The sequence below is a fragment of the Stegostoma tigrinum genome, chromosome 25, assembly GCF_030684315.1.
Source record: "Stegostoma tigrinum isolate sSteTig4 chromosome 25, sSteTig4.hap1, whole genome shotgun sequence".
Lineage (NCBI taxonomy): Eukaryota > Metazoa > Chordata > Chondrichthyes > Orectolobiformes > Stegostomatidae > Stegostoma > Stegostoma tigrinum.
This window is the reverse complement of record NC_081378.1, coordinates 27,769,535-27,792,843: the sequence shown is the minus strand read 5'-3', so window position 1 is coordinate 27,792,843 and position 23,309 is coordinate 27,769,535. Positions and strand designations below refer to the sequence as shown.

General features: G+C 36.6%; 1 protein-coding gene across 7 annotated transcripts in view; it reads left to right on the top strand.

Moving 5' to 3' along the window:
* trabd (TraB domain containing) overlaps nt 1-15,836 on the top strand; it is a 29,679-nt gene extending 13,843 nt beyond the window's left edge. For all 7 annotated transcript variants that reach the window (XM_048554258.2, XM_048554252.2, XM_048554257.2 and 4 more), the window contains exons 6-11: nt 4,206-4,346; nt 6,326-6,436; nt 7,865-8,004; nt 8,452-8,624; nt 9,852-9,963; nt 11,704-15,836. In XM_048554258.2, coding sequence (XP_048410215.1) covers nt 4,206-4,346; nt 6,326-6,436; nt 7,865-8,004; nt 8,452-8,624; nt 9,852-9,963; nt 11,704-11,875 — 849 coding nt within the window. In that variant the 3' untranslated portion in view covers nt 11,876-15,836. The remainder of the gene's footprint in view (nt 1-4,205; nt 4,347-6,325; nt 6,437-7,864; nt 8,005-8,451; nt 8,625-9,851; nt 9,964-11,703) is intronic.
* Nucleotides 15,837-23,309: the final 7,473 nt, after the last annotated feature.

Sequence of the window (23,309 nt, the reverse complement as noted above, 5' to 3'; positions counted from 1 at the left end):
ACCTCAGTAGACGAGTCCTCATCAAAAGTTCTTTCAGCCACCGTTATACTGTCTTTGAGTAACAAAGCCACACCTCCCCCTCTTTTACCACCTTTCCTTAACTTAATGAAAGATCTAAACCCTGGAACCTAAAAACATCTATTCCTGATCCTGCTCTGTCCATGTCTCCGAAATGGCCGCAACATCCAAGTGCCAACACTTGTATTAACATTAGTATTCCACCAGCTCCAGATCTCATTACAGCCTTGGTCAAACCTGACTAAAAGAGGTAAACTCCAGAGCTGAGGTAAGAGCGACTGCCCTTGATATAAAGGCAGCATTTGACATCAAGGAGCCTTTGCAAAACGGGAGTTAAAGGGAATTGGTAAAACACTCCACTGGTTGGAATCAGACCAAACACGACTGAAAATGGTTGTGAACATTAGAGGTCAATCATCTCAGTCCTGGGACATCAATGCAGGAATTGCTAAGATAGCATTGGCAAGAGAGATGAGCAGAAATAAGCCATTTGGCACATCAAGCCTTCTCCACCACTCCATGAGTTCACAGCCAATCGTATTATCCTCAACTTCATTTTCATGCCTTTCGCATTAACCCTTGATTTCTTAATGTTTAAAAATCTATTTATCTCAGCCTTGAATAGTCTTGACTACACAGATTCACTCGTTAATTTTTAGCGTTGGCATGTTTTAGTGTTTTGCCAGTTACATTTGCAAAAGTAACTTTGCCTCTGGTAAGACTGCCAGTGAGTATGCCGGAATGTTAATTTTGCGTATGGATTAAAACTTGTTAGCAAAATACTTTAATATTATTCCTGTTTGAGGGTAAGATTAATTGAATTCCAAACTATAATGCATCATTGGTAATATTATCTTTCCAGTTGGCATTAGAATAAGCAATTCAATTTTTGCTGTACTGTTCAGACTGTTCTATTAATGCCCGATTCCAGAACACACATTTGTTTCTCACCTTTGGCAAGATAACATTCAGTGAAAGCAGAAAAGTACCAGGAAAATTAAGCTGTCATGACAGTTAACAGCAGTTTCTCACCTTAACTGCGTGGAATCCCACCTGACAATAATTTAATCTCCCCACTTCTTCAAAATGGAATGCACACTCTTGGACACTGTGAGCAAACCACAACATCATTCTGTGATTACATCTCAAGTGCTATGTCCAGGTCCAATCTCTGGAAACAAGGGCAGATGCAGTAGAAGAAAGAGCCACAGTGCCTAGTGTAAAATCAAGCTATGGCTTTTTTTTGTGGTTAAGATTTTGCAAAAATAGGCTATGCGGTCTGCAAGAAAGATAAATAATAATCATAGACTCCCTACAGTGTGGAAGCAGGCCATTTGGCCCATCAAATCCACACCAAACCGCCGAACAGCGTCACACCCAGATGTAACCCCTACCCCTACCCCATCCCTATAACCCTGCACTTCCCATGGCTAATCCACTGAGCCTGCACATCCCTGGACACAATGGGCAATTTAGCATGGCCAATCCACTTAACCTGACCATCTCTGGACTTTGGATTTCATAAGAGATGATCTTAGATATAGGACATTGTAAAACTATGTTAAATTAAACAGTAGAAATAGGACAAGGAGAGATCTTTTCAAATTTGTTAAAAGCAACTTTTAGAATGATTACAGGAAGTTTTCTGTCATCGAAGAAGTGCCAATATGTGGAATGAACTACAGGCAAGAGCTGTTCACACAAAAATTTTGGAAGCATTTTAAAAACAAAATATTACAATAGATGAGGTATAGAGCGTATAGAGGTGAGTGAATGTATCGGGATGTTTCTGATCACCCTCCTCAACTGCAAGCAACTACTGACAAGGTTAATTAGACTTTCTTGGAAACCAGAGGGGAAGGGTTCAGTTTGCCTGTAGGATGGCAAACTAATGTGCATCTAAGCATCTGAGCGTAGTATGACTTGGAGATTTTTCGTTCCCTTCTGTATCTATTAATTATTCTCAAACCTCACTAAAGATGGTGAGCAAGTTACATTTATGGGCTTCACAGAGACTGAATATACAGATAACAATGATTCACAATTGGCGTGCTGCACATGAATTGGGAAGTTAAGAGTAAAAAAAAAATCAGGAGATTAAAAACAAAATATAGTTGTGAATTACACAATTACATTAAATTAACTCAAGTTCTACAAGACAGCAGATCGATATGCTCAATTGGTAAAATGGTGGCTCAGTCTAAAATGCAATAACTAGCTGGTAAATGAAAAATTCTGTAACATCAGAAGTAATTTAAAACGAAGGAAATATATGACAGATTAATCAGTCTCTGAAAATAAGAGATTAGTTAGCCATTCAGGTGAAAGTCTGCAATGCTGATGAAGCATCTCAGCTGCCTTTTTCAGATGTATTTTCCAACGTATTTAATGAATTTCAAATTGACCTCTGTTTTTGCAATCCTCTAATATTAAAATAGTTTTGTGTAAATTCAGTTGTTTGTCTAAAGTTCATGTTGGTACAGACCACTTAGCTTTAGCCAGTTCTACATCACTACAGACATGGCAACTTTCATCTCTGTGAAAAGTAAAATATAGGTTAGGTTTAAAGACCTACATAATCGGGCACTGGTGAATTTTCCTCTGCACCAGTGGGACCCCTCAGTGACTGTGTGGCCTGTTCCAGAACGTTATTGTGTTTTTTCGATAGCAGAGCAAACAAACTGATAATGCTGTGAGCTGAATGAGTTTTTCTGAAGAAGGGTCCCTATCCAAAATGTCAAGCTTTCCTGCTCCTCTGATGCTGCTTGGCCTGCTAGGTTCATCCAGCTTCACACCATGTTGTATCATATATTATGAATGTTCAAATTTAATCCATAACAAGGTTGGTCCCAAAAGCCAATTTTAAGACCGGAATTATTTTATTCAGTCCGGAGATGTTGCATACACTTCAGTACCTACATTCAGCTTTCCTCGGTCAAATTCCACTTAGTGATGTAATTGATATAAAAAGTTCCTTTTTTAATTGCTGGAAAATTCACCGTAGTTGCTTCAGAAGTTTGGGCAGACCTTAAAATCCTTTCTTTGCTATTGATGATTATTCCAAAGATGTAATCTGTATGATACCGCAGTATTTATGACAAGTTTTTTAAAAGGAATTATTTGTACTGAATCAATTAGGTCAGGAAGAATGGAAAGAGTGTAGTTTTATTAATGATTTGTATAAATAATTAATGGATTTTTTAATTTATTAAACAAAATGGATTCTACATGTTCTTGTGGCTCACTGTGTCTTCCATATAATTACTGTAATCATTTTGTCATGCTGTACAAAGTACAATCCATAATTTTGTTTGTTACTACTCTATTACATCAGAAGTAGTACATTAATCAGAATGACCCAAAATTACTCAAGTAGATATGTGTCTTGACCATTTTGGATGAGTGGGATCCTGCTGTGTTTGTATTATCACTGCACAAATTAACTTTTGTAAAATGTAATTTGAGAATGTATCAACAAAATACTTTTACTGAGTTAGGTGATCTCAGTTGATGGAGTTTTGCATCATTTGACAGCTTCAGATAAAAAGTTGCTCTTGTATATTTCCCTTATTCAGAAGAACAATTGGTCCAAGATGGGACAGGAAAATGTCTTGATTCCCTACTGTTTACTGTTGTGGAGCCATTCGTGCTTGATGTGGATGCTGGCTGAGTGCAGGATTGGGAATGCACAAAAATGGGAATGGGATTTTTACATTGAGCACCTGTCAGTGTGAATCAAAATATTTTGAACATTTATATTACTAAAATTGTGATTAATAATCAGTTGTCCGGATATATACATTTGCTGACTAAGCTGATACAGCGCTATCATTGGTAAGTGCGTTTATCCTATGCATTGAGTTCTCATTAGGCAGTTTACAATACCAGACAATTTGTGATGGTGCAAAAAAGGACAGAAACTGTACACAGATGTAAATTTCTTATTGAAAATAGACGTTTTTATTTGTGTCTATCAATCAAAATATCTGAGTATGTTACGCACACTTTCTTGAAATATCATGACTGTTAATGTGGGCAAATTCAGTAGTGTTCTGTTATCGACATAATTCATGTAGAGCAGCTGATGGAATCTGTTTAAATAACCTTCAAGATAGTTACCACATGTTAATAACTTTGACCTGTTACAAGCCTGTTGGTGTGTTTATCATTTTGTAATTTTGTTCCAGACTATTCAAGAGGTACAGCCAGATGTGGTGGTTGTGGAACTATGTCAGTACAGAGTCTCCATGCTCAAAATGGATGAAAAGACATTATTAAAGGAAGCCAGAGAAATTAATCTGGACAAGTTGCAACAAGCTATAAAACAGGTAGTCTTTTCAGTCTGATTTATCTATGCTGAGTACATAAAAGGTTGGTTTGTAGCAATTTCGCTAGTTCATCTTTATATTTTGCAGTTGTTTACATTAAATTTCATTTGATTCCATACTCTAAACAAGAAAGATTTCAAACCAATGGAGTTGGCTTCTCTGTTCAGTAGATGTTCAACACAAGTGTTAGTTGTGTCGAAACAAGAAAACCATCATTACATCTTTGCCAAGTTCCACATTGGATGAGGTACCCAGCTATGATATGAGACTCCTCATCATTGAATTCAATGCTCAGCTTGTTTGCCTACTCTAATAGTGAAATGGTATCAAAATCTGTTTTGCATAATTTGTCCTTGTGCAACGTCTTCCTTGGCCTGATATTTCCATGGCTGCTGTTGTCCATATGATGTTTGTTAGAGAGTATTTACTCATCTTTATTTCTTCTCATCCAACATCCATTTTTCAATCCTAACAAGATATTTATACAGCATTTTTTAGAATGTATTTAGGGGACAGTATTAACGGTGTTTGCCAAGAATTTATTTGTTTGAGGATAGGTAATTCCTTCTGACTTCAAGCCTTGCCTGAAATGTGCCAAACATTCATCTTATCCATTGTTCTCTGGATTTTAAGGATCTGGATCTTGTGTCTTGATTATCTTTACTCTTCTGAAAAACACTTCAATCCCAATTTAAATATTTTCTAAATTCCAGATGTATTTTAATATGTTTTTGAACATTAAAATATTTTCAGATCCATAATTCTATATTTTTAAAGACCTAAGGTTCAATAGCACTTGTTTGATTTTAGCATTATTATCTTTAGATTTGCACTTTGTATAAAGTTAAATAACATCTCGTTTAATAACATTTTCTTTTTTGAATTTCACCATGAATTGACTTAGCTATAGGATTCCTATTGAAGATGAACATGCTGAAAGCAGGCAGTATCAAAATCATTTGTAAACAAGTTAGACTATTGAAGTGACTGGAGTAGGTTTTAATTTTAAAATTGCACTTCATTGTCCTAAGGATAATGCTTTTAATAAATCTACAGCATGCCAAAATGCATTCCGAATTGTCATTTCATTGACTTAAGTACCTGACACACATGCCTGAGATGCGCTGCGATAAATTATCCAGTCCCATCAATCCTCACTGTCAAACCTATGTGATGACACTCTGTGCTCTTGAGTTGGAAGTTTGCACTGTTTCTGTCTTATTTCAGCCTATGGGTACATAATCACCGGGTTATATTGCAGTTTGGGGCATTGTCCTTTGGATAAAACAGGCTTTACCTTAAAAGACGCCAATGTACAGTCAAGAGAAGGGAGGATATTTCACTTCAGATCACATCAGTGTTACCAAAGCCAAGTTAACAGATTTTTCATTCTGTTGTTTGTAGATTATGTTGCCTAAAAAAAATTGATTGCAAATGAAAAGTAATTTATTGCCTGTAACACACTTTAGGCAACATGACTGTTTGAATGACACTGTATACATCTCAGATGTTTCCTTGAGTGCCCTGTCTCCAACCTGTATTTTCCTTTGCTCTTTCTCTCTCTTTCTTTTGTGTCCTTTCTCTCTCTCTATCACCTCTTTCCAGTAAATGCTTAATGACGCTCCTGTACTTTTCAGGTGCACAGGTTTACTATCTTTCAGTGCAGTTCCAATATTTTTTTTCAAATAGCCCAGATACATTTCCCAGTAAACCTGTCAAAAAAGATCTTTTTCTTGTTGAATGAATGAATAAATGGATTGTTAAATAAAGATTTTTACAGATTGTCATGTGAGGATAGTTATCAGTAGATATTGGTATTTTAAACAATGTCTATCAATCAATAAGCAAGGGTCATTCTATTACCATTTAGTAACCTTTTACTGAATCACATGATGCTTTAGCGTTTGAATATAATTGTTTATATCTAGTTTTTTTTCGGATGGTTTGATAAGCTTTTTAATACATCTTTGTTATAATAGAATGGAGTAATGTCTGGATTAATGCAAATACTGCTGTTGAAGGTCTCTGCACACATCACGGAACAGCTGGGCATGGCCCCAGGTGGTGAATTCAGGGAGGCCTTTAAAGAGGTATGCTTTTAAATTGTCAGCTACAATGTCTTTTGAAATTAGGAAGGGTTCATATACCCTAACTGTGTAGTGACAGTGAAATGAAATAAATTCAAACTTATTTTCTGAGGAATATATTTTAACATTTATGATAAAATAAGCTGTGTTTGAGATGAACATTAATGTCTTACAAACGTGAGTTCTGTTTTTAAAATGAGTACGTGAGGTGGCTGTAATGAATGTCCTATAAGCAGTACCTTAATGGTATGTTTTGTTGGTGCTTAATGGGTAAGAAATGGTTGCTAAAACATTGGGAGAATTCAGCGCGGCTCTTCGGATACTCCAATGAATATTTTTAATTCATTCTTTGAATACGATCGTCATTAGCAAGACCAGTATTTCATTCTTCCTTAATTGACATGAAATAATAGTTCCCCTTTTTTAACTACTCCAATGTGATTTGATAGAGGTGGCTAGACTTCTTCACACTGTTAACCAGGGGCTGCAGTTACTGGACAAGGATAGTAGAATTAATAAGAAAAGAAAAATAGAAATTGCTGGAAAAGTTCAGCAGATGGCAGCATCTGTGCAAATAAATCAGAATTAGTGTTCACATTGAGGAATCCTGTTCAGAGTTCTGAGGAAGGGTTCCTCGACCTCAGCATTTACTCTGATTTCTCTCCACAGATGCTGCCAGATCTGATGTGTTTTTCCAGCAATTTCTATTTTTGTTTCTGATTTACAGTATCCGCAGTTCTTTCCATTTTATTTAGTAGAATTAACTCCTTGAAAGGCATTAGCTTTATGACATTAAACAGTTTCTTGGCCTCAAATAACAGCTTTCTATTATAATTTTTAGAAGGAATTCAGATTCTTGAGCTGTCACTTTTAGATTTGAACTTGGATTCTCTGTCATTAGTCTAAGATTCTAGATTACTCACCCAGTAGTATTAGCTGTGCATCCCTACATGAGTCTTTGACATCTCATCTGAAAGATAAACACCTTCAACGATATTCCCTCCATGCTGTCTTTGCCAGTCTAGATGATGTTCTCAAGTTCTTAGGTGAAACATGAACATTTTGAGTTAAAAGTATTTCCATTAAGCCAAATCTGCAAGAAAATGCGTGGCATCCTCTTGATGATCATTTCTGTAATTGAAGTAATTTGAAGAGATTTTGTGATCCTGTCAGCTTGTGAAACTATGATTAAGTGAACATTTTGAGGATTATTACTGAATTGCATTTGCACGACCACGCGCAGCATATTTGAGAAAGATAACGTTGATTTTTTAAACTAATTTCTGAATTTATTTGAATTGTAACTTCAAAAATGCTGTATTATCAAATGGTGTATGATTGAATAAAGGTTTCTGGGTACAGGATGATACATGAAATGTAAATATTCATGAAATAGGGTGGTGTAAAAACCTGTTCAATCTTCTGTTTCAGGCTGGAAAAGTGCCTTTTTGTAAGTTTCATCTTGGGGACAGGCCCATCCCCATCACTTTTAAACGGGCCATTGCTGCACTTTCCATCTGGCAAAAGGTTAAATTAGCCTGGGGTCTCTGTTTCCTCTCTGATCCTATCAGGTATGGATAAATACTTCATAATTTCATGAAACTGTAGGCTTCAATCCTGCAATTAATAACTAAGCGTACATTATAAATTGTATTATTCTGCTGAAACATGATGCATAGTAATATTCAACATCTGAATAAAAAATGGTAAATTTATCAATATTCTGTAAACAGCGATGAAGAGGTCTTTCTTGGAAGTGGTTGAGTCGCACTTCTTGTATTTAGTAATTCGCTTAAAACATATTTTCATCACTTGAATCTCATCATGAGATTAATTCCTGATGTAACTGTTAGGTCATGATCATGAGAGGTTATTGGTGACTTTTGTCTCCTTGCAAAAATATAGCAAAATAACATTACTTCAGTCTTGTAAAGACAGCAGTGCCTTCTAATTCAGTGATTTTTAGGATTAAGTAGGAAAATGTTCATAATTTTTTTTAACTAATCTACCTGTTTCAGTAAAGATGACGTAGAAAAGTGCAAGCAAAAAGATCTTCTAGAGCAGATGATGTCAGAAATGATTGGAGAGTTTCCTGACCTTCATCGTACAATTGTTGCCGAACGGGATGTTTATCTGGCCTACATGCTGAAGCAGGCAGCGAAGCCATTAGAACTACCTCTGGCTTTAGGACGTAAGCCTAAATTGAAACTTTATTGCCTGTACTTGGAATGAGTATTGTCATTGTTATTGTGTTTAGCACTTAACTGTCACCAGGGGAGACTTTTATATTTAGCCATCAGTTGCTTTCTAAGAAGATTCCATGTTTGATTTAGCTAATATCAGTCAAAACAAGACTAGAGTACTAAACTTTCCCTTATCCAAGGCCTCGTGTATTGCTTGATTGGGTCACTTCTTCCAAAAGTACAAATATGTGAAGAGAGTGCTTGATGCTGGTCCTCTTGCACTTTTGCCAGTACTCAATAAAAGGTTGAAAAGGGTTGCATGAGACTTCGATTCGACATTAACTGGTTGCTGTGCCCCAAGAAATTATACTGCAGTGTAAATCCTGTTTCCTGAGAAATAAATACTGAAGAAATGTCCTTTTTAAATATTCAGGATCCTGCAGAAGCTCTCTGATTGCTCCATAGTTTGCAGATTCTGCTTAATAGCCTAAGCTGGCTTTGTCTTAAAATATGCTGGTATTCCTTTTCTTCCACTATATAGATCATGTAAAATGGGATTGCAGATGGAAAGAGTTTGGATGGAAAAGATATTCAGTTCAAAAATAGTACCTCAGTAATTCTTATGGAATTATTTTCAGTTGTTACAAAGAATTTAGGAAAGAATTCAAGAGTGAAAAACTTAGAGTACCTCCAGTGAGTCTCCGATCAGGGCCAGAATTCTCCACAAGCAATTGCACTATTCAAAGACCATTTTATGAAGTATTTCCACTTCAAAGATTAGGTTTGAGGGCCTGGATGACTTACTCCCTTTGCTGTCACCTTATAGTAGTTGACATGAAGATAAAAACCCTGAAGTTCAGGCTGGATAAAGCCATCACAAGTTGATGGCATAAATGTACTTATCAGCAGATTTTTCTATAATTTTGTTAAGATCACCTACAGATGCTAATGTGACAACTGTGTAAAACAGTAGATGTAATTGTTAGAACTGACGTGTGTGCATTACAATTCTTATTGTGTAGTTTAAACAATTACTAAATGTTTAAATATACTGTTTGTAATTGTATTTTTAATTGGTGTGTTCTACATGATCTTGTCAATCAAGTAATTTAATATAGTTTTCTGTAGGAAAATCCTGTGTTTTCTAGGATGTCCAGCTAGAGGATTTTATTATTGTACCACACTGCAATTATCACCATTGGATCTGATCAATTATTTTTCTGCTCTTTCTGCAGCTGAACCCAGTCAGCAAATACCATCTGTTGTAGTAGGAGTCGTTGGAATGGGTCACATACCTGGAATTGAAAAGAACTGGAATAATCTACTAAATATTCAAGAATTAATGAGGTAATATTTACCATAACTTCTCATCGCCAATTTTGTTTTAAATCTCTGTAGTGGTAAGTTGCCTTGAAACAAATTTACATTCTCTGCACAGTAATAATTCACCAACCATGTTCGTGCATTGCTTCCCTTTTTCACTCAAAACCTAATGGATGACTTGGTGAGATGATCCTTTTCTCAAAGCAGAAGTATTAATCATGTCCATGGTTGCAAGACCTGAAAATATAAAATTCAGTTTGAAAGTTACCAGTAATCAACCTTTTCTCATTCAAAGTATAACGAACATTTTACTTGGAAATCACATCTTGAAATTGAACACAGAAGTGTTCTCAAAAAGCTGATCTTTCTTTTAAAAATTCATGTCTGTCTTACTTGTTGCTAAGTAGTAAATTGTCCATGGCGTTCTATGAAAAGTCCAAATGCAGCAAGCCATATCACTTGATGAAAAAGACAGGGAAAAGAGTGGAACTAATTGGATTACTCTCTAAGCCAGCACAGACTGAAATGGCCACTTACTGTACAATGCTTGTCAGCAGAGTTGATGAAGTGGTTTCAAATCCACCATAACAGCTGGAAGAATTTCAATTCAGTAAATAAAAAAAGCTAGAATTGGGTAATTGAAGACCACCGGTTTACTCATGTCATTTATATATGGTTCACTAATTCATATAAACTGTTTGAGGCATGGTTAGTACGTTTTCAGATGATGCCAAATTTGGCTGTAGTCAGCAGTGAAAAAGGTTATCAAAGATTGGGCCAATGGGTGAGGAGTGGCAGATGGAGTTTAATTTGGATAAATGCGAGCTATTGCATTTTGGTAAAACAAACAAGGGTAGGACTTTTACAATTAATGCTAGGGCCCTGGGTAGTGTTGTCAAACAGAGAAACCTAGGAGTTCAGGTATATAATTCTTTGAAAGTTGCATCATAGATTGACAGATTGGTCAAGAAGGCATTTAGTACGCTCTCCTTCATTGCTCAGACTATTGTGTATAGGAGTTGGGACGTCATGCTGAGGCTATACAGGACATTGATAACGCCACTTTTAGAGTGCTGTGTACAATTCTGGTTGTCATGCTGTAGGAAGGGTATTATTAAATTGGAGAGGGTTCAGAAAAAAATTACCAGGATGTTTCCAGGACTGGAGGGTTTGAGTTATAAGGAGAAGCTGGATAGGTTGGGGATGATGTCACTGGAGTGTAGGAGGTTGAGAGGAGACCTTATAGAGATTTATAAAATCAGGAGGGGCATAAATGGGGTGAATAGCTAAGATATTTTCCCTCGGATGAGTGAGTTCAAAACTAGGGTCATATTTTTACAGTGAGAGGAGAAAGATTTGAAATGGAGCTGAGGAGCAACTTTTTCACACAATTTTTGGATATGTCTGTTGTCAGGTATTGTGGTGGAAAGGTAGTACTTTTCAGTTTAACGTACACATCTTATAATAATTAGGATGAAGGCTCAATAAAATTAATTTATTGTGCCCCTATAAAGACGAGAAAATTTGCTGTGTTAGCCAGGGCCATCTAATAACTGCAATTCTGTCGATCTTGTCATTCTGTGAAACAAAAAAGTCTGTAACCTGCCTGTCATGTTTGTACTGTCTTTGTGCAATGTGTAGCTTATTAAACTGTATCTTTTAAAGCAGTAAAATTCTTCTCAGCTCAGTTTTGTATTTGCAGTTTGACTTCTATGATTTCCTTTGTTACTTCTCCAGCTAATTATTTTGTTTTTATTTTAACAGTGTTCCACCGCCTTCATTAGCTGCTAAAGTGTTCAAGTTTGCAGTTAAAGCAACTCTTATGGGACTCATGGGTTATGGCTGCTACCGTGTGGGAAAAGGGACCATTCACTTAATATTGTCAAGGCCATTTATACAGAGTTACCTCCACAAATTTACAAATCAAATATTCTGAGAGCAAAACAGTTTGAAGATGACCTTTTACTTGGTGATTAAAAGAAGTGTTGATGGCAAATATGCAGGAAATTTTGCATTTCCAGTGTATTTGTATTAGACTTTGAAGTTAATAACGTGAATGATACATGACATGATGGATGAACCTTCGTTACTTAAAATCTGCACCACCTGGGACAAGAAGTAATCAGACAGAAAATTTATCAATGCCATTCTGCATAAAAGCATCTCCCTTTTAATTCTGAGAACTCCTGTGATATGAATGGCTTTATATCAGTCATCAATTTACTGTATTTTTAATCCCATCAATTTTGGGGGTCGTGGGGAACTTAAATTTACAATGTTCATATTTTGAAATATTGCAATAGTACTGTCTGTTTTAATTTAATACAACATTAAGAAACCCATGGTTCAATTGTTGCTTTAAAATCATGTTCAGTGCCACTGAGAAAATCATGTGATTATCTCAGATCTTCATTGTGACCATTAACATGGACAGAATTGTTTAGTAACTTTACAGACTTTGATACAAACATTTTGTCATAATTTCCATATTGTAATAGCTGTACGGTTTACAACTCCTGATCCAAGTAGTGGATTTTTAGATCTCCTAAAATATTTGTTATTTTTTCTTTAGAATCTATTGGTTCACAAACCTTTTATTTGGATAGGTGATGGAATTCTATTAAAACAAATAACTGTTTAAAATTATTTATGATTCACTCATTCAAACTAACATGCATTCACAATCTTTGTTTGCCCTTTTCTCTAAGTATTTCAAGCATGGCTAAATTGATTTTTTTTTTCCCTTGATAATCTATTCCCCTCTTCCATCTCTTGATAGACGGTGGCAATCAGGTGTTAGGTATCTCCAGTACTTTAGTCAGTTTTCCACAATTCATGTGTTATGAGTTTTTTCACAATGAGGGATATTGTAGACATACCATGGCCTTGTTAAAAATTTATGTTTCCACTTGAGTATTCTATCGTCCAGTGCATTGAGAAACTATTCCTGCTGCTCACCAAAATCACAGCCAACTTGCTGAGCTATTTGAAATTATAAAGGTACATAGCAGCAAGAAGATATGAACTGTGCTTTTGTAGCTTCTTTTCCCCCACAAACTCTCATCCCTATCCCAACCTTGTCACGTAATGTTAACAGAATTCATCATAGCGAAAAAATGCTGCATCTGAATAGTCATCAATTCATAGAAAGCAACAACTGTATGAGGCTTGTAACTGAAGCAAAAGTTTTTAGACTTTTATGAATTCTATCATGTTATGTAATTTCTATTCATGCTACCACATATGCCATTGTCTCGGTCTGTAAACTTTACTGAATCTTATAGGTTACTTTTATTCAGAATTTGTATTTCTGTTAAATGTCTATTTTCAAATCATCAAGGAATGTAGAAAGTGTTACCTAAACAATATAAACTATGTGCACTTTTTGTGAATCTGCATTGCCTTGATAGTGCTTGCTTGGCTACTTATATTTTATATTTGTAGGACCAGTGTTACCTTCAGCAAGGAAGCACTATCCTCAGGTTAAATTCTGTGATGCAGAATGTGCAGGAAAGTGTTGAGTAAAAAGCAGTAATTTATTATTTCATAATGGAGATATAATTGCACCTTTTTCCTTTGAATAGTAGAATTGTGTGTAATAGATATGTTTATGACCATACAATTCTCTTAAAGAGAAAAAGGCTCAATAATCAGTTTTCTGTTAACTTTGGGTGTTTGGGAAACAAGAAATGCATCTTGATGCCTTCTGTAGATGGGTGTGATGAGTACTACAAAGCATCTCTGTTTGCATCTCTGGTGCAACTAAGTTTTTTAGCTTTTTACAAAATTACCATGGAGATGGGAGGGAGTGAAAAGGTGCAATGAGAAACCGTGTTTACATCAGGAATCTGTACTATCACCTACGTTAAAATAATTACCAGAGTGCTCCATATACATTTCCTCTTTGTTGATTTGAATAAGTTATAAATATCTTTACTAAAGGAAGAAAATGCATGCTAAACAATGATAAATTAGATTTGGAGCGAAATGCAATGACAGATCCAAATGTAAAATCATGGATTACGAAAGCCTTTGAAATGATATTTATAGTTAGAGTTCTAATATTTAAGTTTTTTTTTGTGATTTGAGGGGCCTTTATAGTTATTGTCATGCCAATGCAGTAAAGCTACTTTCTGTAAGGCTTTGATAGCATTTTAGAGCAAGTGGAATACTCTTTCCTATTTGCTTTGTTATAGTACCACAGCAAACCTTTCATTAACCGGCACTAATGACATCAGGAACGTGCCTGTTGATCAAATGTTCTGGATAATCAAGAGGTATGCATAACTGCAGTAAGTTCTGACCAGGCAAAGCTTCGAGACATCAACGTCCCTCAAAAAATCATCAACATACCTCCAAAAATAAACATGAAGACACATAGTAAGTAATAAAATTGTAATGCAAGGGGTATACATGACTTTTTTTAATATATTATTTACTCAGGCGTGCAAGTAGATTGCAGTATTTGACATATATTTTTGCTGATTTAAATCAATAGTGCCAGTTGATAAGGTGCCGGTTAAAACAAAGTTTGCTGTACTTAATATTCTTAATACAATTAAATGCATAAATGGGAAGTAATTTAAAATGTATAAGTTGCGAATCCCACAAAAAAGGCCTTGCTGTTCCCACTCCTTAAGTTCTACAAACTAAACTGTCCATTAAGCGGTTGGATACATAGCCATATAGTGTTTTTCAATTTTTTTTCCCCCATAAAGACAAAACATATCTGTTGAATCCCTTCACAATTGAAGTAATTTAGAATGAAATTAGATGTTTAGTAGTGCTTGGGTACTACAAATAATCACACCCCTCTGCTTTGCATATAACTGCAAGGAAGATTTCCCATGGTAGTGTTTCTTTATAGAAACAGTTTGGAGTTTCCTTATTTTTGAAGCTTTTTACACAAAATATCCACACTGTTTTTATTACAGTATACTGCAATTCAGATTCACCCTGAAAACTTACAAACTCTGCCTTACATGAAAACTTGTTCAAAAATAAAACTGTTACTGAGCATTTTTTGTGTTAACATGAGTTGCACGCATAAGTGAAGTTTGAAAGGCACATTATTAATTTTACACAAATTTGTCTATTACCCATCATAGTAATCTTGTAAAGCAATGTTTTCAAGTTTAAAAAATGCATTTTATTAAATGCAATGTAAAGGTAAAATGCACCTGTTAAGACTACTTACAATCATATTCAGTTGTAGCAAAGATCAGTGAATGTAGTCCATGTATATATTATACATTAGAATTAATGAAATTCAAACTCTGTTTGGGTAAGACTGAAATCAGACAAACATGGATACAACAGCAATGTTCACCTGGCCACTGGCTTTAGTTTTAGCAGTATCTTGGCCTGCACTTTCCAGAACATAAATGCTTGATACTACCCATGAATAACTGAAAATGTGACAGTGTGATGAGTTACAGCAAGACATTGTTAAGGTCATAAATTCTAGCATAGCCATTCCTGTTCCTCGGACTGTTTGCTGAAATGCTTTTTGATTTTGAGGTTACATTCCCTGAAAAGGTGGCTGTTTTCAAAATTTGTACCAAAAATTGATATTTATTGAGTGTTATCTACTGTGTGATGCCATGCTGGGCTTCAATTCAGCTTCTCAGGTACTGTATTTTGATTTTTTAAAAAAAATCAGCGGTTGCAACTTCTCCTTGGTTGAACTTTGAAATATAAAAAGCCATGTTTTCCAGACATCCTGCTCCGGGGTGTGTTTTCTGTGTCATGTGTCCCTCCATTATAATGTGGATATCAAAATTGAACGTTTCTTCAGATTCTATAGGATTGTGCCTTTTAACAGCTAAATATTCTGGGATATTACGGATCATAATGATAATGCAAGTATAGAAATAAAGTTTTACAGAGATTTTAAATGTTTGTTATTAATTTTATTAAATAGCCTGCATTTTGCCAGATGTTGTTTATTATAGAAACCTAATTCATTGAGGAAAAGATTGTGATCAAGCAAAGTTTTCCAGGTTTGCTGTAAATTGTTTCTTGCAATTCAAGTATTCTTGCTTGTTTGCAAAATAACCCAGATGTGCACAAATTGACTGTATTTGCCACTGTTATTATTGTGGTTTTAAATATTTGATTATTTTAGTTCTGGAAAGAGGGTACATTCTTAAATAAAATTGTCACTTATAAACACTTAAACCTGTTAAAAGCATTTGAAATCAACTAAAAGTTTTGAAAACAAATTCCCATAATTCCAAGCAACTGATCACCACTCAGCATTGGGAAAGATTTGGAATTTAACCTACTAAATTAGTTGTCTCAAAGGGATTGTGAAAGTTTGATGGCCTTGCTTTTAAGTGATTTCAACACTGATTTCTCCAACTTTCTAAAATTCTCTGCCTCCACCTACCTGGGAAAGCCGAGTTAAAATTTGTCTATTAAAGCATGCATCTCTTATTCTCTCCAAACATTCTTAACTAATGCCTGGTATCCATTTTCTTTTGTGAAGCGCTTCACGTGTGTTTTAATTTGAATTCAAAGTTGTTTAGCGATGCAAGTTGTTGGAACGTTCAGAGTTCTTTTACAGCTGAAAACAGATTCTGATCATATTGCAGATCAAGAAACAGATTTAATTCAATTATTTGTTGATATCACCCTGGAAATTATGCACAAATTCATGTGTCTATCATTTAGTGGCCCATTGTGATTTTGAAGATTCAAGCAACTGCTGCTAAATTTCTTCCAATTTTTGAAAGGACCATTTAATGAGATATAATGTGTGTCTGTGTTGTGGGCAGGAAGTGATGGCAATACATTCACATTTTATTGCTGATTTTATGAATGTTTCTTCTTGTCTACTGTATGTCTAACAAGCTTAAAAATATCCCTATCAACACTTTTAATGAGTAATATGTTCTCTTTGGGTACCCGTAACTTGCATGTGATCTGCCTGCAGGGGAAACAAAAATTTAGTAAAGTCCTCAACTGTGAGATCACAAACTTACCCGTCCTACAAGCCTTGTTCACTCTTTATTCCACCTTTTCCATAGTGCTAAAACTACCTACCATTCTCTATCAATAGTGACATACCTTACATTACAGCATTTGTTTTATTCTCAACTTTCACCACTGCAAGTCTTATTACTAAGGGGTAGACTTTGTTCAAATCCACTCACAATAACCCTAAAAAAAAATCACAATGTTAGGGTAGTCTTAGTTGGTTGAACAGTCAGTTTAGCCGAGTTTTTTGCTAGCAAGCTACATGGTTCTGGATGATTATAAACTCCAGCAGAACTGAATGACACCTTGAGGCTTGACTTGTAGCATCAGTCCATCAGATGTCTGGAGAAAAATGCTCGTCTCACTCTAGGGAGCGAATGCATTCTCACCACTGTGCAATAAGAGGCTCTACTTGTTTCCAAGTAACTTGGCTTGACAACGTGAGCATGGTAATGAGTTTTACCAAGTGACTAAAAATTTAGGAGCTTTTGAATGTAACAGTAAAGTTTTAAACAATTACATCCATCGAGCTTAACACTTGTCAGCTCAAAATGTTAACGTTAATGTTTAAAAGAATGGTAAGTCTTTATTTTGTTTGCATGCATTCTAACATTTTAAACTCTTCAATCATCTCTTAGATCAGTTTACTGAAGAATTTATATTCTTCACTATCTTCCCTGTAAGCCATGAAGCTGAATTGAAGTTCAAAATCATGTAAGATTTTAACATTTACTTCACCTTGCTTCATTGCACTTTTATGTTGAAACAGCCACCTGCTGTTTAAAGACAACAAAATTCTACTTTTAACTGGTGTTGTAATAAATTTGTCAATTTTAGTAAATTTTATTTGCATAAACACTTTAAATGTCCTCCAGTCACTAAATCGTTAATAAATATATTTTCATCTGTTAAACAGCAATTCTTCTAAAATAATTAGCAGTTTGTTCACATACTTGATTAATACTGTATTAATGATTTCATGGCACTTTCAAACAACTAGATCTGAAATTTGGAATACTCATCCACCTTGACTGACTTTACTGTGGGGGTCTCTAGGTGTTAGTGGTGACTGTTTATGGCCACAAACAAGTGGAATCAACTACTATTACATGTCATCAAACGGTAACATGTAGGTGTAGAGGACAGGTCACCTACAATTTGATCCTGGTGATTGCTGAAAGTGAAGAAAGACTTTAATAAGTGACACTGAAGTCCCAGAAATAGGTTAAGATTACCAGGAATAGAAGTGTGGGACTTGGTGTCTGAGAACCATTATATTAAAGAATGATACTGTTATCACTGACACTCCTGTGATTTTCACAGCCATCTGAATGCAAAATTACCTTAGTAGATCCAGCAATTTGGTTTCAAAAATCTTTTCTGGACACCCAGCGACAGTTTTGATCTGGTGAATTCTTTGCGTTATGCATATGACGGGAGGCAAATAATCCTGTAGATGAGTTAACCACTCTGAATAACCAATACAGTTTATGTTCATAAAATACGGACAAGGCTTCCTTTCAAAACATTGTCGATTGTGAATAATAGGACCAAACACAAAATCTTACCATTGTTCCCATTACAGAATAGAGCAAAACAAACTGCTACCGTGCTTTTCTTTGTAGCTGTCTATGGCTTTTTAAAAAATGTCAAAAATGCTTCGTTTTACATTTGTGTGACAACAAGCAGTTTATCTGCCAGTGTTTTAGTGCCACACCACTGCAACCATCCACTAAATTACACAGAGACCAGATGGCCCTGAACCCTGCACCCAGTTAACATATTTCACCAGTTACGATTTTTAAAAATTCAACCTGTTCAGAGATTTTATCACGCACTTCAGGAGCAGGTGTGATATGAACCCAAGCCTGTTGGCTCAGAAGTAGGGGCATTAGTATTGCACCACAATTGACTTCCTTGGTTTCAGGGAGGATAGGAAAGTTACAGCAGCCCTTATTTCTAGCCAGTGATTTTGTTGCTTTGTGATTAACAAGCAAGTATCTGGACTCACCTTGCTAATTTTTGTTTTACACAGTCAAGTAGCCTGCTAATTGACAATTAGAGTTCATAAGTTTAAGTGAGATAACAAGGTGTAGAGCTGGATGAACACAGCAGGTCAAGCAGCATCAGAGGAGTAGGAAAGCTGATGTTTCGGGCCTAGACCCTTTTTCAGAAATCAAGCTTTTCTGAAGGGTGTAGGCCCGAAACATCAGCTTTCCTGTTCCTCTGATGCTGCTTGACCTGCTGTGTTCATGCAGCTCTACACTTTGTTATGTCAGATTCTCCAGCATCTGCAGTTCCTACTATCTCCATAAGTTTAAGTTGCTGTTTGAACAAGATACCATAGTACAGCTGGTGCTTGTGGAATCGTGCTTTGTAAAAGTAGGTAATGTTTTTATTTCTACAGGTTTTTGGTTGGGTGAGTTTTTTTTAAAAAGTAAGATTTTGTATTTCTAATTTGTTTATACACTGTTTTCTCCCTTGTTACCATCAGCTTATAATACTACATTGGTTTGCAAATAGGATTTATTTTAACTATTGGCAAGAAATCAAATATAACTCAGTGACTGAGTGTTGATACCAACTGACTATAAAAGTCAATTGCTATGTTTATGTAAAGACAAATAGTGCAAAGCGTTCATTATTGAATCAGGTGCAGATTGATGTAGTGAAATCACATACCAAATCATACCCCCTCATGTGCCCAATTATTCCTAACCAGACCTTATGAATAACATAGCAAACGCTAACCTTATACTTAGACATTGTTGTTATTAATGTGACTTCCATAGAATATGGATAAACGACAATACAATCTACTTAGTATCTGATTGAAAACCCAACTTGTAAAGCACCACTCTTACACAAACAAATTCTGGAGACAGTAACCTGACATACAGGTTGGTGTTCTTTCCTCAAAAGAAAAGACATGAGACAAAGGGAGCTACCAGAACTTTATCTGCAGCCTTCACACTGACTTCTCTCAAAAAGGTCAAAACTAGTTCACTCTTTAGTTTCTGTTTTCAACAATATCTTTAATTGACCTTTTTAACATCCCAGCACATACCAGTTCTTGAGCATAATACGTCTCGGGTCTGAAAAACACGTGGTGTTCTTAAATAATTAAACTGTCGATAACTTCCATGCAACTTCCCGTAAATATCAGTTTGTGCTTTTTTTAAAAAAAGAAAGCTGCTGCTCACAGTTGCAAAAGAAGAATTAGAAATGAAAAGCAGTGATGGTTCACAACATTATTTTTATTCATTTAGAGTTAGAGTTAATGCCATTGCGACCTGGAGTCATGGGTGGGCTAGAACAAGTATTGATGGCACATTTCCTCCCTTAATAGACTTTACTGAATGAGATGGGTTCTTACATTTGACCATGATTACATGTTTAACATTAGTTTAGCTTTTTATTCCAGATTGTTTTTGATTTCACATTTCACCAATTGCCACGGTAGGATTCAAGCCTACATCTCTAGAATGATATGAACCGAAAGAACTGCAGATGCTGTAAATCAGGAACAAAAACAAAGTTCTTGGAAAAGCTCAACAGGTCTGGCAGCATCTGTGAAGGAAAAAACAAAGTTAACATTTCCGGTCCGGTGACTCTTCTTCAGAGGACCCTTCCTGTTCTGAGGAAAGCTCACTGGACCCGAAACATTAACTCTGTTTTTGTACCTTCACAGATGCTGCCAGACCTGCTGAGTTTTTCCGGCAACTTTGTTTTTGTCCCTAGAATTCTAGCCTGGTCAATGGCCACGACATCGTCACCTCTCTGTTATAAACGAGTAACCCATACAATGTGATACTATTCAATTAGTATCAATTGATTAGATTATTAAGAGAATTCTCCAGTTGTAAAAATTGACAAGCTTTTGATTTAAGAAATACCCACCACAAATTAAAAACACCTGTGTTAAGGTGATTTACTCAAAGATGAGCAAATTGTTTTACTGAGTAAAAACCAAAAGAACTGCAAATGCTGTGAATCAAAGTGTGTTGGAAAAGCTCAGCAGGTCTGGCAGTATCTGTGGAGAGAATTCAAGTGACCCTCCAAACCGATGGTAGCTAGGAAAAAGTTGGTTTGTATGAGAAATTAGGGTGAGGGAGGGTGTAAGGAGTAAACAATAGATGGGGATAAAGCCCAAAGAGAGAGAAACGGTTGGACAGATAAAGAAATGGGTAGAAATCTGGCTAGGTGGGTGAATAGCTATTAGTGGGACTGTTAGTGGCTAACAATGGATTATGTGTAATAGCGGACTATGTGATAACAAGATTTGGTGTGTGGGAGTTGGGATAAGGCTATGGGAGAGTCTAAGTCATAAAATTACTGATACTGAGTCCAGAAAGCTGCAGGGTGCCCACGTGGAAAATGAGGTGATGTTCTTTCAGCTTGCACTAAGCTTTGCTGGAGCAGTGCAGCAATCCTGAGACAGAGATATTGGCCAGGGAACATGGGCGGTGTGTTAAGTGGCAGGCAATTGGAAGCTCATGGTGTTTTTTTTCACGTGGACAGAACTTAGGTGCTTTGCGAAGCTGTTGCCCAATCTACACTTCATTTCTCCAACGTACAGGAGACCACATTGCGAGCAGCAAATGCAGTAGACTAGATTGTGGAAAGTGCAGCTTCACCTAGAAGGTATGTTTGGGCCCTGGGAACAGACGAGGTAAATGGACAGGTTTTACATCATATGCGGTTGCAGGGAAAGTGCCACAAAGTTGGGGGAGGGACGTCTTGGGAGTGAAGGAAGATCAGACTAGGGTGTCCCGAAAGGAACGGTCCCTGTAGGAAGGCTGAAGGATATCAGGAATATGTGTCTAGTTGTGGCTGAAATGGTATGTAATAACTGAATTATTATTTTACTGAGTAATTCTTTTATTATTATTATTATTCATTAATGCGATGAGGGTGTCGCTGGCTAGTCTGCATTTATTGTCCTTCCTAATTGTCCAGAGGGCGGTTAAGAGTCAACCACATTGCTGTGGGTCTGGAATCACATGTAGGCCAGACTAGGGAAGGAAAGCAGTTTCCTTCCCTAAAGGACATTAGTGAAGCAGGTGGGTTATTGGATGGAAACTGGCAATAAAACAGGTGCCTGGGTAAGTGACTCCCACTTTGGGTTTTGAGAATAGCAAACAAAACACACACTCCAAAAGCTTAAAACTAGGAGTAAATTACTGCAGATGCTGGAAATCACAGTGCGTCAGGCAGCATCCGTGGAGAGAGAGCAAGCTAATATTTGGAGTCTCGATGACTCTTCATCGCAGTGCTCCATTTCGAGAGCTTAAAACTGTAATTTTTAAACATTGATTTCAAATGTTATTGTACGCCACACTACAGGAAATTGAAATATACCCTGCCTTTCTGCTGAAACTCCAGCACAATAAAATTATGCTGTGTCACATATATCATCTCTCACGTTGAATGGCTTCATATATTCAAGTGAATGTAGTAGATCGGTGAACGTAATATGGCACTATTTTGTAGAAGACATGGGTTATTCCCGTGACCAGAATGTATCCCTCAGTAAACAAAACACATTGCTGTTGGTGATAACAACAAGGTGTAGAGCTGGATGAACTCAGCAGGTCAAGTAGCATCAGAGGAGCAGGAAGGCTGACGTTTCGGGTCTAGACCTTTCTTCAGAAATTGCTGTTTGTGATAGCTTGCTGTGTGCAAATTAGTGGCTGCAATACAGCAGTAACTACACTTCGTTGAAAAGTGCGTTAGGGTTAGGTAAATGCAAGTTGTTTTCCTCCTCCTTTCCCCACCTTGCCTGAGTGGTAGACCTCAGCAAGAGAACTGTATCGTTGTTGAACGTGGGTTCACCTGGGCACAGACGGCGTCAACTCAATTAATCAGGAACAAAGTGAAAAGAACAAATGGGCCAAAACTAACCACAACGTAACAAAGCGACACAACGACATAACAACAAGGTGTAAAGCTGGAGGAACACAACAGGAAGGCTGACGTGTGAGTGATAATGGGAAGCGCAGATGCTGGAGAATCCAAGACAACAAAGTGTGGAGCTGGATGAACACAGCAGGCCAAGCAGTATCCCAGGAGCACAAAAGCTGACGTTTCGGGCCTAGACCCTTCTTCAGAAAAAGGGGATGGGGTGAGGGTTCTGGAATAAATAGGGAGAGAGGGGGAGGCGGACCGAAGATGGAGAGAAAAGAAGGTAGGTGGAGAGGAGGTAGGGAGGGGATTTTTTTGGGGCGGGATGAGGTGGTAGGTCGGAAATGGAGGTGCGGCTTGAGGTGGGAGGAAGGGATGAGTGAGAGGAAGAACAGGTTAGGGAGGCAGAGACAGGCTGGGCTGGTTTTGGGATGCAGTGACCTATCCCCTCCCTACCTCTTCACTTATACTCTCCTCTCTACCTA